General features: G+C 35.1%; 1 protein-coding gene across 2 annotated transcripts in view; it reads right to left on the reverse strand.

Moving 5' to 3' along the window:
• Positions 1 to 926: 926 nt before the first annotated feature.
• Positions 927 to 18,082, reverse strand: part of LOC135075830 (NADH dehydrogenase [ubiquinone] flavoprotein 2, mitochondrial-like) — a 219,418-nt gene continuing 202,262 nt past the window's right edge. Inside the window, exons 1-6 of one of the 2 annotated variants that reach the window (XM_063970300.1) lie at positions 7,017 to 7,116; positions 5,773 to 5,892; positions 3,301 to 3,488; positions 2,508 to 2,715; positions 1,876 to 1,952; positions 927 to 1,153 (exon numbers count right to left, since the gene is read on the reverse strand). In XM_063970300.1, coding sequence (XP_063826370.1) covers positions 1,054 to 1,153; positions 1,876 to 1,952; positions 2,508 to 2,715; positions 3,301 to 3,488; positions 5,773 to 5,892; positions 7,017 to 7,046 — 723 coding nt within the window. In that variant the 5' untranslated portion in view covers positions 7,047 to 7,116 and the 3' untranslated portion in view covers positions 927 to 1,053. Of the gene's footprint in view, positions 1,154 to 1,875; positions 1,953 to 2,507; positions 2,716 to 3,300; positions 3,489 to 5,772; positions 5,893 to 7,016; positions 7,117 to 18,082 lie in introns of those variants that run through there. The other variant, XM_063970294.1, reaches the window with a different exon arrangement.

Here is an 18,082-nt window from a genome sequence, read left to right on the forward strand (position 1 = left end):
CAAAAACAAAAACCTTTATTTGTTCGATTAAAAACTGTGCAGAGGAAATTTGTTCTCGACGGGGACCATTATTTCCCATAATTGAATTTCCCTTACCTGCATGTTAAACTGATTTTCGACATAACTTCAAAAGAAGGCTTTCACATTTATTTTGCAACTTTTGTCCGAGTTTTATGGCGTAAATGCGAAATTTCGGAGCGCATTTTGTTGGATGATAATCGAAAACACTAGTGTAAAAATGCTTTTTATAACCTAGCTTACTGGGAATAAATTAATTTTATGAATGGTGGTATCGGATTTTTTTTTAAAACTGCATTGTTTTGCCGCTGATCTTTATATTTTTGTAATCTGGGTTTCGAACCTCAAAAAAATGACGTTAGCAGTCCAACACTGAAATCTTGCTGAACCATTTCGCTTCGTCGGTACGCATGCGGTGACGTGATACACATAATAATAGACATAAAACAAAATAAAAAGCATTATAATTTCACATAACTGCACATATTTATATACCTATTGAATGTTTTTTTGCTACAAAAGTATTTAACTGCCACTTTATTATCAATCTCGTCATCGCAATAAACTCCTATATTTCATTACACAAAGGCGGTTTGGCTCCCAATTCATTATGAGAATTGAACTTGAACTTGACGCCTTAGAAATAAACTTCGTAAACAAGTATCGCATCTCGGCAACATTCTTCAGCAACATTGTCCCTCATCCGAGCACCATCCATTCCTAATTATACATTCTTCTGTCGTGTTTTACGGACAGAGTGCCTCAAGTGGAAAATTGGAATTTTATGCTGTCGTTTTTCTGACAGGATATTAAAACGTTGGTGAAATATTTAATTTTCTGCTAAAATTGCCGTCACGACTTAACCTGGAGTGTACCTGATGTTTGTATCGTGAAAAGAGAATAAAATGTTGTTGATACCGGAGCTGCGGGGGCTTCCTTTTTAATAATTCATGACTAGGATACGGATTATAAAATTACAGGAGAGATAAAGTAGGAAGCTACTAAAAATATTAATGTTTTATTCAGCCCACAATTTCATTTTACTAGACCGGGTTGAACACCGAACCCTGGTGGAGGTGGGCATTCACACAGAGATGTCAAGCCGCATATCGGTTCTGATGCATATCTGCCGTTTCTGAAAATCAATACAGACCTGTTTCATCACTTGCTGATAAAGTCTTTGATAGCCTATCAGGAACTAATATGTTAAATTAGCGCCGCCCGCGACTTCGTACGCGTGGATCCCGTTTTACCCCCTTTATCTATCTTACGCGGTTTAGATTTTTACATACAAATGTTTTTTCCCGCTAACTCCCGTTCCCGTGGGAATTTTGCAATATCCTATTGTAACTAAGTTTTAAGTTTACTAAGGTACCTGCATGCCAAATTTCAAGCGTCTAACTTAAGCGGTTTAGATTTTTAATACAAAAGGATTTTCCCGCTAATTCCCATTACCGTGGGAATTTTGCAATATCCTGTTGTAACTAAGCTTTAAGTTTACTAAGGTACCTGCATGCCAAATTTCAAGCGTCTAACTTAACTTAAGCGATTTAGATTTTTCATACAAAAGAATTTCCCCGCTAATTCCCGTTTCCGTGGGAATTTTAGGACTTCCTTTCTTAGTGCACCTCTACGGTACCTAAGCTACGTCCCTTCCAAATTTCAAGTGCCTACGTTTAGCCGTTTAGGCTGTGCGTTGATATGTCACTAAGTCAGTCAGTTTCTCCTTTTATACATATAATTTAGATAAACTACACCTTTTCGGACCACAAGTATCTAATTCCTAGATTTGTAATAATTTATGATGCCTATAATATTATTGATGTGATTTATAAGACATTTTAAAAATCTACTCACTGAGGGCCACATGGTGGAATCTTCCCACATTTTAGAGTCTGTATAATATTGTACACGTCACACACATTCACGTCCTCCTGGAAAATAAATCAAAAATGTTACAGTATTGGACTACAATTTACAAATTAAAATGAGATTAAAATATAATGTGTTTACTTTTATTAGACGTTTAGATACTATCGTGCGACTCAATCATGCTTCCCTAACAATGATGTTTTTCATTTCAGAGAATCAGTTTGATTCAAGTTTTTTTTCATCCGGAATTGAACCCAAAATACTCATGGGTGTTTAGATTTCTGAGGGTTTAGTGTGAGTTTACATCAAACGTCGTCACTAGTAAGCGCGTTAAAAAAATATAATGAAGATTTTAGTTCTTGAAAGTTTCCGCTAAGAGCGCTGTACATCCGTCATACATTAAGGCTGAGTTGCACCACCTAACTTTGACCGTGAATATAACGTTAACCGGTGTATTTTGTATGGAGTTTGACAGATTTTTGACGTTTGTCAAAGTTAAACTAAGATGGTGCAACCCATCCTTAATGTCACTTTTTTACGCAGTCGACATCGAATGCGTTTGAGGAAAATTCACACTACGCCCCCTGACCATTACTTCAGGGTGTCGCTTGACTTACATAGTAATCATCATCGACAACAAACACGGGTGCGTTGACACAGGCCCCCTGGCACTCCACAGTGTCCACCCCGAACATGCCGTCAGAAGACAGCTGCCCCACGGAGCAGCAGGTCGCCTCTTCGACCGCCCTCAAGATGATGTCCGACCCTCTGATCATGCAAGGAGTGGTGATGCAGACCTTGACGTTGAACTTGCCTCGGAAACGCCTAAGAATGACGTAGGTAAGCATTTAGAATCCAACCTCTTTCAAGGTTTTAAACAAAATCCTACAAATAGTCTCCTGTGGGCACTGGGCACGTAAATAAATTGATGTAAAATTAAAAATACAAATTGTTCTCACGAAAATGAGGCGAAGAGTTTTTATGTCTAAAAATTTATATTTTATTGATAAACAAAGTAACGTAAATAGTCCGTCCCCGTGGAAATGTTTTGTAAATATATGTAGATTTGTGACAATAATTTGAATAACGCTAACGATCACCCGGGAATTATGTTTGTTTGTTTAGTCTTCCAGATGAAAAATAAGGTCTGGCTTTCATTATTCATTTAAAAATATACCAAAAATATTTTTACAAGCATCAATCACGTTGTTATTTTTACCTCGGATTAATACAAACAATGATATTCGTTCTAGAGACATCTGAAATGAAGAAACTTTCGCCCCCATTTTCAATAACATCATAAGAAGAACTATCAAAGTGTTGATATAAATGCAAGTACACATTACAAATACTACAACAACATTAATAAGAAAAGGAAACCGATTGTATTGGTTGCGGTTGCTCACCCACCTTTTGTTCATGGTATAAAACGTAGCCCATTCATAAACACGCACTCTAGGGATGCTCAGTATCTCAGCCACTTTGTGCATGGCTGATATGGGAATCCACCCCATCTGCCTTTGTACGATGTCCAGTGCCGGCCCTAGTGCCGACCTTTGGGCTCCTACGGGATAGTTCTGGACTAGGGCTGCAATCCTCTGGAACAAAATAACACAAATCATTAAGAGTTTGCTTAAATGCACTGATGGCCTGATGGGTATAGATACAAGTAGATTGTCGTGTCGGTCTTCAAGTGATACGGTTTTATTTTTTATTTTATAAAACTTTTATTGTTACATTTCCCACATAGATGGACGCACAGCATAATCTCTACATCATTACATCAAGGGCTGCAAAAAACACGCGTATTCTTTAGTGGGTACTTGGCAATAAAAGGTTGGTCATGTGCTGGTTGCCATTTCTAAAAGCAGAGTTAGCAGCACGCCTTTCCTCCTCAAAATAAACCTAATTAAAATGCGGATACAGTCAAATTATAGCGATATTTTAAGAATCTGATCAAGTTTGAAGTATGGATCGATAAGGATATATTATATTAAGACTTTTCCAAAGTTAAATTCCAGTTTTACAATGTGAACGACACAATATTCGGACATAATAAATCCCATTACGAGCAACCGTTCACCTTGGTGAACCCGCACCAAATCCTGACCGTATTGCATCCCTAGGGAACATTCAATCGGGATAACAAATCGTCCAAGTTTTAATGTGGGTCCTAAGTTACGTCAATAAAATACAATCTCTTCGCTAAAATAGGTGGGTAGGAACTACTACAGAATTGGGTGATTGAATTAGAGTACCTGCTAAAAGGTTTCACGGAGCTGAAATTATTTCAATCTCAGCACAAAGTTAGTGGGTAAGATGACAATGCAACATCATGACGTCATATAGCTGATCATCTGATGATAGAGTCGGAAAGTGGCCATAAGAACTCTGACGAAACGATGAAGCCCTGTCGAGTTTGAGCTCGTATGATTTGTCGTGACAAGTACTCTGGTTTTAGATGATATTTAGTCGTTTCGTGTGAATTTAAAGTGAGTAAGTAAGGTATTTATTTACAAAAGCAATAAAAATGGTTATCCAATAAGCGCACATAAAATACACGTCCTACTCTTTCTTCCACCAATAGTTTCGTTTCCCAAACTTCGGTCACAGTTATTGAATAAGTCTTAAAGTTTTGAACCGTGCAGTTTCAAAACTCCCACTGCTTTTTCAATTTTAAGGGTATTCAATCTTTTGGTCGATATTGCCACTAAAACAGACAGTAAATATTATGGCTGCACTTAGAAGAGCAAAAATAGATGAGTTACTTTATGCAATTTTTTTCACTAATAAAATAATAGTTCTGGAAAAATCTTCAGCCACTCGGTAATCAAATGAGTAGTCATTCACTCAACTTCTACTGTTGACTGCATCTGTTGAATGCTTTTGATATCTTATCAGAAGTCACTAAAGAACAGATTGGTGACAATCTTCAGTAAATTATAGATCGAGAGTGAAACTATCACCGGCGTATAATACATCTCTAAAGCACGAACCATTTTTCTTTTCAGGTTGATTTAAGTATGCAAGGTCCAAACCAAAGAAAGAACAGATACTGAAAATTATTTAACACTATGCGTCATAGAAATAGAACATTAGAATAAAATTGGTAGAGTAAAACCACAGAGCATAATGTAAAGAATGAGGCATAACTCTCCGACGTATCCAGCAGCATTCAATAATAAGTGGATACCAATGTGAAATTGTGTGAACACATCACTTACACAATACTAATTACGTAAAATGAAGCGTATGTACTCGTATTTGGTATTAACTGAACGATTTTAATAATAAATTGCGAATATTGTAAACATCCCCCGAACAATGTTCAACATTTGTGTTCGCACTTCGCGCGCGTTTAGCATAAATCAAACAGCTCTGCGAATATTCATTGAATATTTATTTAATTTAAATCTTGTTAATGTAATTAAAACATTTATGAAAATTAAATACAATAGCAGTATTTAAAAGCTTCCAACTTGTAGATACTTTAAGTTTCCCTGAAATTGTGAAATGACACAATACAAGTCTACTTGTAGACCCTACAAAGTACCTTTAAAATTTAAAGTTTTGTCTTACTTAAGCTGTCCATTGTCCTAAACAACATTTGGTATGAATATTATAATATTTGACACACGATTTTCTATGAATTCTGAAAAACCTGATCGAGGGACGTCACCTCGTCGCTCTATTATGGACGGGAGGTGTGCGGGTAAGTGGGAAGGAGAGTCGCTTTCCAGGAAGAAATATTGGGTTGTAGTAATGTAATTAATTATTCCTTACTGATATATACATTTATGTTCAATCTAGTTTTCTCCGTTGATTCGTTTTAGCAAAATCTCTATGTGACTTCATGAAAGAATAGCAATAAAAAATACTCACAGCCATATTGGGTTCAGTGAACTCAAAAGGGGTGTTGGCATTGTTGTCCGTAGTGTCTCTGTGGACAAACACGTCCTCGGCAGGGAGCCTCGCTGTCGTTGAGATGGATCTCAGAAGCACCTGAGAACAATAAGTAGGTAAATGAACTTTACAATTTAGAAGGAAAACATACGGAGAGGTGACGGATTATATCTTCATTTTTTTTATCACAAGATGGACAGTAGTTGATCTTACTATAGTCTATCCAATATAGCTTGATTAGAATGACGGCTGTCAAACGAATGTGACTAGTGTTGGGTATGTTTCGTACGGTTCACATAGATGTATCGATAAGTTTTCGAAAAAATGATATAAAAAAATGCACCCAATTTTTCTTCATATCTTTATTCATAAAAATGACAATTATGATTTAAATTTAAAGACAGTAAAATTTAAAATTCATGTCAAGGGTGTACAACCTAAGTCGTAGTCATTATCATCAGTGTTCTTCAGTGGTTTTTTCCTCTGGCTAGAGGGCGGTGGGCATCTCTTCTAGAGCAACGGTGCTATGAATACCCAAAAAATTACCGGTGATTGATTTCCGATGTTTGATTATTTAAGAATGAAATGTTTTTTGGTTTTTAATAGTGAACATTTAGAAAAACGTATTACTTGACTTAAATATGTTAAAAAATTAGTTAGAAAAAAAAATTGTTAAATATGTTAAAAAAATAGTTTTAATTTAATATGACATTTGTCGATATGTCCCAACACTAACATTTTTGTAACTCGAGATAACCTTGTAGAGACGTCGTTAATACTCTAGCTTGATTTTTATAATTTCGAATTACTACTTATTGGTGTAATTTAACGCTGCATATACACGAAATTAACATTTTTATTAGAAGCACTGTCGTCGAAAATATTGTTTGTAGGTCAGACGTGAATTATTTCTTGTCCGCCAATATTTAGCTCTCATTGATCGCTACTACAAAGTTATGTCGTTACTTTTGATGGCAGCTGTCATTCTAATCAAGCTATATTGGATAGACTATAACAATATTTTAAAGGAAGGTTAATAAAACAGGAGCTACTGTAACAGACTAGACGATATGTGGGGAAGCGAGTTGCTCCTTTTACCCAAAGCAGTAGACAGTCCATCTCAAAAAAAAAGGAATAGGATTTGGAATTTATTATTCAGATAAATATTTTTTTCACATAATACCTACATTCAAGATATAATATGCCTAGAGCTTGGTACTTACATTGGGTACATATTTTCTAATAAAAATCATTCCACAAGATTAGATATCAAATACTCAACAAATCGAAAACGTTTAAAGGCCCATTTCATCCGTGTTTTCCCGAAACGTCAACATGTCAAAATCTAATCAACTATCACTCATTTGTCACGAAAAAAAAGATCTATTCAAAAAGGAGATCGTGTAAACCAAAAGTTTCTATTTATTTGAAGTAAATAACGTATCCAAACTTTGTACAAACAACAGCACATCAAACCTAACACTGTGGTATCTTACGCAGTTGTGGTAAAAGCTATTTTGCAACTAAAATATAAAACTTGATGTGCTATCGTCCGTACAAGATTAGGTACGTAATGGAATACAGATGGGCGCACCCAATAGATGGGCCAATTTAATTAATATACGTAGTATACATCGGATTTGGTCATGCCCTACAAACCCTTTGAGCGGCGCCTTGGGTCAAACGGAACGGATACTTTAAAGTATCGGTATTTTCGACCAATTAGGCAATATACTTTACAGGATTTCTTAGTAGCCTAAAAAAGTTTTGGAATTTTGCGTTTCCTTTCCTTTTTTATAGATGACCATTTCAAATTCTGTTTCTGTTTCCAATACTTTTTTGTCGTTTTTACAGCCTGAAAACAATTTGCAAACATTTCAAAGTTAGCACGAAAACTTTTCTCTAGAATGAAATGCGATGCAAGTAAGTTACATAATTTACGATTACCTAATGTATCTTTAACACTAAATAAGAAATAGGCTGAGTTTTACCAACTTCGTATTTAATTTCAAGCTATTATTAATACAAAGGACTCACAAAAGTAAATGACACTTTCACAATATCCCCATTCTCCGTTGTAACAGAATGTTCAGTATTGCCTTCACACGCTTAGAACAAAGGTAAACTTGTCAAGCGGAGGGTCAGCGGGTATACCGATAAACATCATTTACTACACTGAAATCGCCTGATATGCGCTGTTCGGCGAATCTCACCAATATCTAAGATATTCGCCTGGAGCGGTATTATGCGATTAAATAGTACAAGGAACAATGCCTTTTTGTTGCGAAATAGCCCATTATAATTTTTTTTATGATTCTATATCTAACAAATGTTAATGACACCTCCATCCGCCATTCTCCACTGAACAGGGGGCGTAGTGTGAGTTTTCGCCAAACGCATTCGTTCGACTGCGTTAAAAAAATATATGAAGATTTTAGATCTTAAAGTTTCCGCTAGGAGCACTGTGCAATCTTAGAACAAAGGTAAACTTGTTAAGCAAAGGGTCAGCGGGGTATACCGATAAACATCATTTACTACACTGAAATCGCCTGATATCTGCTGGTTCGGCGAATCTCACCAATATCCAAGATATTCGCCTGGAGCGGTTTATGGCAATGAACCCCGATATTGCACCCTGGATATTAGTGCCTACTACATGATCCGACAACTGCCATCTTTTACCATCTTTTTCCAATATCCGTTAATATTGGTCGTAGCTTGTAACAACTTTGAGGTTGGAAGACTTTCCTTAATGCTTCCACACGATCTACTAAGGCGCTGAATTCTGTTATTTTGAATTGATATAAAATATTGTAGAGAATTTAATAAAAAGTTGGTATTTACTGACCCTAGGAGTCTTAAAGAGCATAGAGGCCTCGTGAACTTCAAATAGTAGGTAGTAATAGCAACTAGTAGTACAGACAATATTTTAGTAACCTCTCCTTTAAACAGATAAAATGTTTACGCTTTTTGTAATACTTTCAAAAAAGATCAGCTGTTTCAGAGATTACACTCCACACAAAAATAAACAAGAAAAATCTAGTCTATCTTTTTATAATATCAGTATTTAATTATCACCTATACCCAACGCTTACCGAGGGTAACTAAAGTTTCTCGTTAAAAAAATAATTCACCATCGCAGCGCAAAGTTCTGGAGCAATTTAAAAATTCCAAAAAACATACAACGAAAGATAAACCAACCCGCCATTATAGATGCAACAACGCTTCTTTTCTTTAACGGGAAAAATCTGCGAATTTTATCGGCAAATTTAATTTCTTGTTGACTGCGGCTGCCCTCGTTCGTTAGATTGAAACAAATTTTCAATCAGGCTCAGGATTATTCAGGTTTAGGGCTCTTTTCCATTGCCATCCAGTTTTGCAGAATCCAGTAATACAGGATCGTATAAACTGACTTGGTGTTCACCGACAGTATCCCGTGTTTATCGTGTTTGATTTTTTGAGATAAGGGTGTTTGCAAAAAAAAAAAAATATATACAGGATGTTGCAAGTGGAAATAATTCCCGTTTTCACCATAAATCCCTTATTTTTAAGTGAACCCTACGATACAATTACCTAACAGGAATTTTGTTTTCATAGGAGTCACTTAAAAATAGGGATTGATGGTGAAAACGGGCATAAGTCTATTAAACCAGTCTGGTCTAGTTTAATGACAAAACCGAATTTGAATGGACCCTGCAAATGGGATGTTCGTGTGAATGTATTAAAACACATATTTTATACTGCTAATGGGATGCTGGAAAAAGTTGTTTCAGTAAAAAACGATACGTCGCCATGTAAACGAGCCCTTATCAGCACGGTTTACACGACGCCGTTCACTGATTCGTCAATTTCATCATCGCACCACGAAAACAAGTTAAATTCCAATTCGGAATCTTTAATTCAATCAATTCCACTTTGTTCTGGAATGTACAAAATTGATAAAGTGGAAATTACATTCGGCGGGTTGTGTTCGCTGGTGTTTTATGTTTTGAAAGGTCTGATTGGTTCAGATTCTGATTTATTATGAAGAGATTTAAGCCAACGATTGTTTGAATTGATTAAAAAACCGCATATCGAATACTTATATTGTTTGATGGACAGGAAAATGTTTTAAAAATGTAATTAAATGCTTACAACTTGATACGACAATTACTAAGATTGTTATGTAAGTACAAAGAAAAAATAGATATGCTGTTTGAAAAACAATCGTTGTATAAAAGAATACTTTTTTGTCGGATAATAAGATCCAAACTTAAGTGTTTTATGTTACGATGAATTCGTAAAGGAATTTTAATAAATAGAAACTCTTCGTGAACTTTTGAACTCAAAATCCCGATACAAAGTTCTGCAATGAGAAATCCATTCGACCGAGTACCACTTTGCTTTGATATTATACATATACACAACAGATGGCACACTCCAGGAGGCTTGATGGCTACTCAGGCTTGAGAGCCTCGAGTCCACTACAATGGAGGACCTAGTATATCAGAACGCTGTATCGATGTCAAATATTTGAGATCTATTGCCTATACAGGGTGTAACAGGGGGAGTGGATCATCGTAAGTCAAACGATGGGGGACTTCAATACCTATCGATATAACCCCCATGTATGTTCCGCGATTTTCAATGGTTCCAAAGTTATTGAAATTTTTGTGAAATTTAAGTAAAAAGCCGGAATTCAGTATAAAAGTCTTTACTGTAGCTTAACTACTGGACCTGTTTGCATGATTTTTAACAACCTTGAAATATTTCTAACAACTAGAGGCCTTCTAGTGAAAAAAAGTACTTGAATTTTTCAAACAAAGAAAATTTTACATAATTTTTTTTATTCTTTTTTTACGAATCGGTATCGTGATTATTAAGACCCACTATTGAACTACTTCTAGAAAAAAAATCATGCAAGCAGGTCCAGTGGTTAAGCTACAGTGAAGACTTTTATACTGAATTCCGGCTTTTTACTTAAACACAAAAATCTCAATAACTTTGGAACCATTGAAAATCGCGGAACATACATGGGGGTTATATCGATAGGTATTGAAGTCCCCCATCGTTTGACTTACGATGATCCACCCCCCCTGTTACAGCCTGTAGGTCTAACGCCTAACTCAGTTAGGCTGAGTTGCACCACCTAACTTTAAAAATAACCGGTGCTTTTTGACAGATTTTTGACGTTTGTCAAAGTTAAAGTAAGATGGTGCAACCAAACCTTAGTATCTGACATGGGAGCGGCACGGGTGGGTGTTTTTTGTAACGCAGCGAAATTTTACATCTTCTACAGATTTATAATGCTCTGTCACGTTAAATGTCAATGTCACGCCTATAGCACTTGATAATAAACACGATTTTCGACCCACACTGCATAGAAAACAATATTAATATCTGAAGCTTTCTATTGATCTTTGAACGTGTTAGAATATATATATCTACATACCTGATTTATATTAATATTCCATGGTAAATATGTATAATTGGTACACTTTTTAACTTGTTAAACACTACACACACAAAACATTGCACAGCCGCCATATTGAGTGACATAAAAATTTAGATTTATGTAATTCGTAAATTAGAATTTATTGTAAGGTTTCTGGTTTCTTAATAATTCAGAATTTAATTTATATCTCGGATTCTAAATATGAAAAGTATTAAAATCCTGTTTATGATATATTGTAAAATGAGAAACTCCAACTTCCGCTTCCGAATAAAAATAGTTATAAAATCCTGTGCCGTGATTGGTCGACTGTTCTGATTGGTCGTTTTAAGCCGACCAATCGGAGTTGAGTAAAAAGAGGGAGAATTTGTGTATAAATGGATGGAATTTCTCATGGAGAAGTAGTCTGAACGGATCTTTGAGGTGATACTGATTGCTGACCAAAGTTAAGTATACATTGTTTATTGGTTCTATTATTATGCTTGTTGTGTAATTGTATTGTATTATTGTGATATTGTATTAACACCTGGCTATGTGGCTGCGCCAGGCCTATTATATTGACACCTGGCCAATTGATGGTGACATGCCACGGGGTCGGGTCGGTAGTTTGATGACCAGTATAAAGAAGGACAATGCTTATAGTTGCCGGTTGTGTTATGGTACAAAACCTAAGTCGTAACCTAACCTAAACCTAAGACTTAACGTAACCTAACTTAGAACTTGTGTTCTGTGTGTTTGATTATAAATACTGGTTATACAGAATACCGTCAAAATGTTAATAATAAATAAGACTCAATTACTGCTAGATTACTCATTTTTATATAAGTTATAAATTGTTGAACTGGTTGGAAAAGAGGCTGACAAAGGTGACTGAGTTTCTTCCGCCACTTCTTCTCAGCACTAGCCCATGTTGTCCCGAAGTGGTGGTAGGGCAAGCTATATTTGGGACGTGTATAAGTGTCCTGGAAAAGGGCTTTATACTGAATAAACCATTTGAATTTATAATTGGATTTTTAATTTGGAACTTGCTTATTTATTAAACTACAGTATTACAGTCCTATATATTTCCTCGGTATAATACGATATGATAGGAATATAACGTAAAGTATTTTATGCTAGATTTTGCTTATTATTATTCTTCTTTTTGTGGTAACTTTATTAATTAAAGAATCTGCTTTAATACATTAATATTTCCTAATTTACAAATGACTAATGCCCAAAAATCTAACATCAGAAGTGGGATTCGAGCGTTTTTGCTAATACTTCCTTGTCTAAGTTTCAGAATGGCACCAGTTCTCCGGATACACCTCAAAACCAATTAAGATGCTGTTTTCCCGAATCGAAGACCTGATGAAAACGCGGCGCTACAAGTCATCGAGTCAACAACCAGCGACAACGGTGCAGAAAGGTGATGAACATCGAAGAACGATCGACGGAATTTGGATGAAGCAGCTTGGCGACCATCGCGAAGGCCGGTAAGGCCCTTTAGGGCTTTTTTTACTAAAGAAAATAATACTTATTACTAATATTATGTATATTAAGTCGAGAACCTGTAACACCTCTCTGAATTGATATCATTGTAGTTCACAGCGAGTTATATCAAACCTTAGATACGTCTCTCAGAGCAAAATTATACTAGTAGTAAATCTTTTTAATAGAAGTCTAGTTAGCAGTGTAGAGTATGACAGTGTTGTTTAACTTGCATGGAAGGTCACCATGGTCCTAAATGGGAGGGCTATTTCGTCGGATTGAAAAGACAATGCATAAGACATTTATTCCAATAATCAAAATACATTGTGTAAAGAAACATTTAAAAAAAATAGTTTTCATATAAATTTTTCACATGGTTACTTAAATAAATACAATTTAAATTCTAATTCTATTGCAATATTACAATACATTTGAAAAAATATATTATATCTGATGAAATAGACAAGTAAACTCGTAAAATCCACGGAAGGTTGTAGACATAATCCTAATTTTGGTTAATGGTTTTTCTAAATTTAGTTTACTTCTACTATTACAAACACGTGGTTCATTACATGATTACTACCGGTACATCCATGAAGTGGAGCGTAGTATTTGCACTGTCTCTGACACATATCCAACACAATAATTGTAAACCGCAACGTTGGAAGATGTGTACCGGCCAAACGTTGCCCGGATGGACGATGACGAACACTACCAGTCGCAACACAGTTTTTACTTAGCGGCGGGTAGGGGACGGAATCTGATACATTTTGCCACCCTCATTATTGCTTATTCAGTAGTACTTTTTACTATTAATATAATTTATGTAAAACTATATTGTGTAAACAAACAATGTACACATACTGATAAGTTTTTGTTGATTAGTTAGTATGAATAATGGATGGCTCAATAAAAATATTTCTGACTTTTTTGAATTAAATGTCAGATTGGCCGAACGTATTATGAAAAATTTAACAATAAAATAACAATACTATTTCTAAGTCTATAGGTTTTTTACAACCTTGTTTGCTAAAAAGCATTGAGACAAATAACCATTATCTATATATATAAAAGAATCTATATATATAAAAGAAAGTCGTGTTAGTTACTTCACTTATAACTCAAGAACGGCTGAACCGATTTAGCTAAAAATTGTCAGGGAGGTAGTTTAGAGCCAGGAGAAGGACATAGGATACTTTTTATCCCGTTCGAAATAAAAAAAAGTCTGCTTATTTATTGCCATTAAGGCGGAACAAAGTTCGCCGGGTCAGCTAGTATACAATAACCCTTTAATGATGGACCTATTCGATAATTATGATACATTGATGCATTAGAAACGAATAGCAATATAAACAAACACTACTATACACGATTAGGTATACCATAATCATTTATGTTCTCTTAATATCTGTATATTCCACAACTTTGTTCCCACATTAACACAAATATGTAATCTTTGAAAACAACCTACCTTAGATAAATATTTGAATAATGAAAATCATGCTAGTTGTTATACTGCCAAAATGCAAGTCGTAGATAATCTGTCGATTCACTTATTTAAACGGCCCTAATGATAATATAAATAAGGCCATTATTTTTTTTTCACCATCTGTAGTACTTGTTATTGAATATACCGCATAAAGAAAAGCGTTTCAATCTTCTTTATTTTGATGAGACTACAACGCTCATTTTGACGAAAAAAAATTATACCCTGGAGTCTGTTTAGTTGTACCTTTTAAGGCATTGGTTTAATAATGAAGGAAATGTGTTTATTATTAGTATCTAGTTGAATTACCTCGGCGATTTTATCGGAACTTGTGTTGATACCTACTATAATTTAATTCATGAGAGGATTTGTCACTAGTACAATTTTCTTTAGTTATTTATTTAACAAATATACCATCTCACATCTTTTTTAATCATCTCAAATAAATAACCAAAATAAAAACAGTTCAACTTTCTTTATGGGAAAGGAGAAATAAGAATATTTTTGATGGACAAGTACAATCGACTAAAACAAAATGTAATTATATTCAAACCATTTTAAATGTAAGCTACTTAAATGACATTTAATGACTAAACACAAAACAATCGTGTAAAAAATATATTTTTGTCAGTGCCCTGATAGCTGTCGATGATGGCTGATGTTATTGCATTTCGTATTGTTCTTGGACAATCTCTTTCTTGTTAGTAGCTAGAATAGAAATGAAAAAAAAAAAACATGATATTATTAAACAGGAAACATTTTTTTCACATTATGATCAGGCTACTAGTTAAGTATAGATTGTTTATCTATTTCTTGACCTCCCTTTTTCAAAACTTTAAATAACTCTGCATACATATTATTATTACTAAATTCGGCACAATTTTTAGTAAGGGTCTGGTAATTTTAAGATATTACTCGATATCATTTTGGCTCCTTAGATAGGGGTCCAATTTTGTATGAAATGGTTTCAGTTTCCTTTGCAAGGCTTTTCGAAACAATATTAACATTGCAAGTAGGTGATTTGGTATACTTACGTGTCCCAAAACCATTGGTGAAAGAAGTTTTAGGTATCTTAAAATTCAAAGGACTTTATTTTATTTTTAATTCAAGTAATAAAATTGCATAGTCAATATTTATAATATACCTAATTGTTTTGCTCTGAGAGGAATGAAAATTAGTGTTCATTATAGTTTCATAAGAAAATTAGCGGTATTGGCCCAAGGAAATGATTGATAGATGTCAGGGCTGACAGAGCGATTGTGGTATTTTATAATTGGTAATTATGTATGTGCCAAACGCAAATGTAATGTTCAATAAGAAACTCTGCCTGTGGCTGTGCCCGTGGCTGTGCCTGTGGCTGTGCCCGTGGCTGTGCCTGTGGCTGTGCCTGTGGCTATATACTTGTGCCTGTGGCTATATACTTGTGCCTGTGGCTGTGCCTGTGGCTAAATACTTGTGCCTGTGGCTAAATACTTGTGCCTGTGGCTAAATACTTGTGCCTGTGGCTAAATACTTGTGCCTGTGGCTAAATACTTGTGCCTGTGGCTAAATACTTGTGCCTGTGGCTAAATACTTGTGCCTGTGGCTAAATACTTGTGCCTGCGGCTAAATACTTGTGCCTGTGGCTAAATACTTGTGCCTGTGGCTAAATACTTGTGCCTGTGGCTAAATACTTGTGCCTGCGGCTAAATACTTGTGCCTGTGGCTAAATACTTGTGCCTGTGGCTAAATACTTGTGCCTGTGGCTAAATACTTGTGCCTGCGGCTAAATACTTGTGCCTGCGGCTAAATACTTGTGCCTGCGGCTAAATACTTGTGCCTGTGGCTAAATACTTGTGCCTGTGGCTAAATACTTGTGCCTGTGGCTAAATACTTAAGACTGTGGCTATGCCTGTGGCTAAATGACTGGCTTAATACTTATGACTATGCCTATGGCTGTGCCTGTGGCTAAGTAACTATGACTAAATATTTATGGCTTAATGCCTGTGGCTATTCCTGTAGTTATACTAATTCACATTTGAATAATTATAATGTAAACACTGTATTGTTTTTATAAAATCGAAAAGTACTTCGAGAACGAAGTACATGTCAGTATGGCCGTGTTAGAATATATATATCTACATACCTGATTTATATTAATATTCCATGGTAAATATGTATAATTGGTACACTTTTTAACTTGTTAAACACTACACACACAAAACATTGCACAGCCGCCATATTGAGTGACATAAAAATTTAGATTTATGTAATTCGTAAATTAGAATTTATTGTAAGGTTTCTGGTTTCTTAATAATTCAGAATTTAATTTATATCTCGGATTCTAAATATGAAAAGTATTAAAATCCTGTTTATGATATATTGTAAAATGAGAAACTCCAACTTCCGCTTCCGAATAAAAATAGTTATAAAATCCTGTGCCGTGATTGGTCGACTGTTCTGATTGGTCGTTTTAAGCCGACCAATCGGAGTTGAGTAAAAAGAGGGAGAATTTGTGTATAAATGGATGGAATTTCTCATGGAGAAGTAGTCTGAACGGATCTTTGAGGTGATACTGATTGCTGACCAAAGTTAAGTATACATTGTTTATTGGTTCTATTATTATGCTTGTTGTGTAATTGTATTGTATTATTGTGATATTGTATTAACACCTGGCTATGTGGCTGCGCCAGGCCTATTATATTGACACCTGGCCAATTGATGGTGACATGCCACGGGGTCGGGTCGGTAGTTTGATGACCAGTATAAAGAAGGACAATGCTTATAGTTGCCGGTTGTGTTATGGTACAAAACCTAAGTCGTAACCTAACCTAAACCTAAGACTTAACGTAACCTAACTTAGAACTTGTGTTCTGTGTGTTTGATTATAAATACTGGTTATACAGAATACCGTCAAAATGTTAATAATAAATAAGACTCAATTACTGCTAGATTACTCATTTTTATATAAGTTATAAATTGTTGAACTGGTTGGAAAAGAGGCTGACAAAGGTGACTGAGTTTCTTCCGCCACTTCTTCTCAGCACTAGCCCATGTTGTCCCGAAGTGGTGGTAGGGCAAGCTATATTTGGGACGTGTATAAGTGTCCTGGAAAAGGGCTTTATACTGAATAAACCATTTGAATTTATAATTGGATTTTTAATTTGGAACTTGCTTATTTATTAAACTACAGTATTACAGTCCTATATATTTCCTCGGTATAATACGATATGATAGGAATATAACGTAAAGTATTTTATGCTAGATTTTGCTTATTATTATTCTTCTTTTTGTGGTAACTTTATTAATTAAAGAATCTGCTTTAATACATTAATATTTCCTAATTTACAAATGACTAATGCCCAAAAATCTAACAAACGCATCAGGATGAAAGTCAATACCACTTTGATGTTCAATACTTAGTCACGCCAAAGTATTTCGTAATACTGCTATTGTTAACGGAGTTTCGGCTACAATAAATCTTCGGCATGGATTTCAAATAATTTAGGGCTCGAATTTGAAATTTGACTAATTCCATATTTTGTCAAGTTCAAAGGGAAAGTTCAGTACAAATCTGGGGTGAAATAATTTATGTCAGGGATTTAGCTGATGCGACGTAATGAAAGGGAATCCCTTTAAAGAGCCGGCATGAGAATCTCCAATAGACTTGTCCTTTGTCCCAGCTTGAATTTAACCATTGCGTAACAAAAATCTTACGGAAATGTTAGCAAACAAAATGGAATTTCGAGAATGAATAGGATAATGTACCTACTCGTGTGCAGGATTAAAAAACTAAATAGAGTTATCCAAAAAAGTCGGTAAAGAGCTATATCAGCAAGGCTCTCAATTAAAATATGAGTGTTTATATTCCTTTTGAGTAATTACTTCAAAGTAAAGATTTTGCTATGCATCTGTGAAGCAGG

The sequence above is a fragment of the Ostrinia nubilalis genome, chromosome 1 (genome assembly GCF_963855985.1).
Source record: "Ostrinia nubilalis chromosome 1, ilOstNubi1.1, whole genome shotgun sequence".
NCBI lineage: Eukaryota > Metazoa > Arthropoda > Insecta > Lepidoptera > Crambidae > Ostrinia > Ostrinia nubilalis.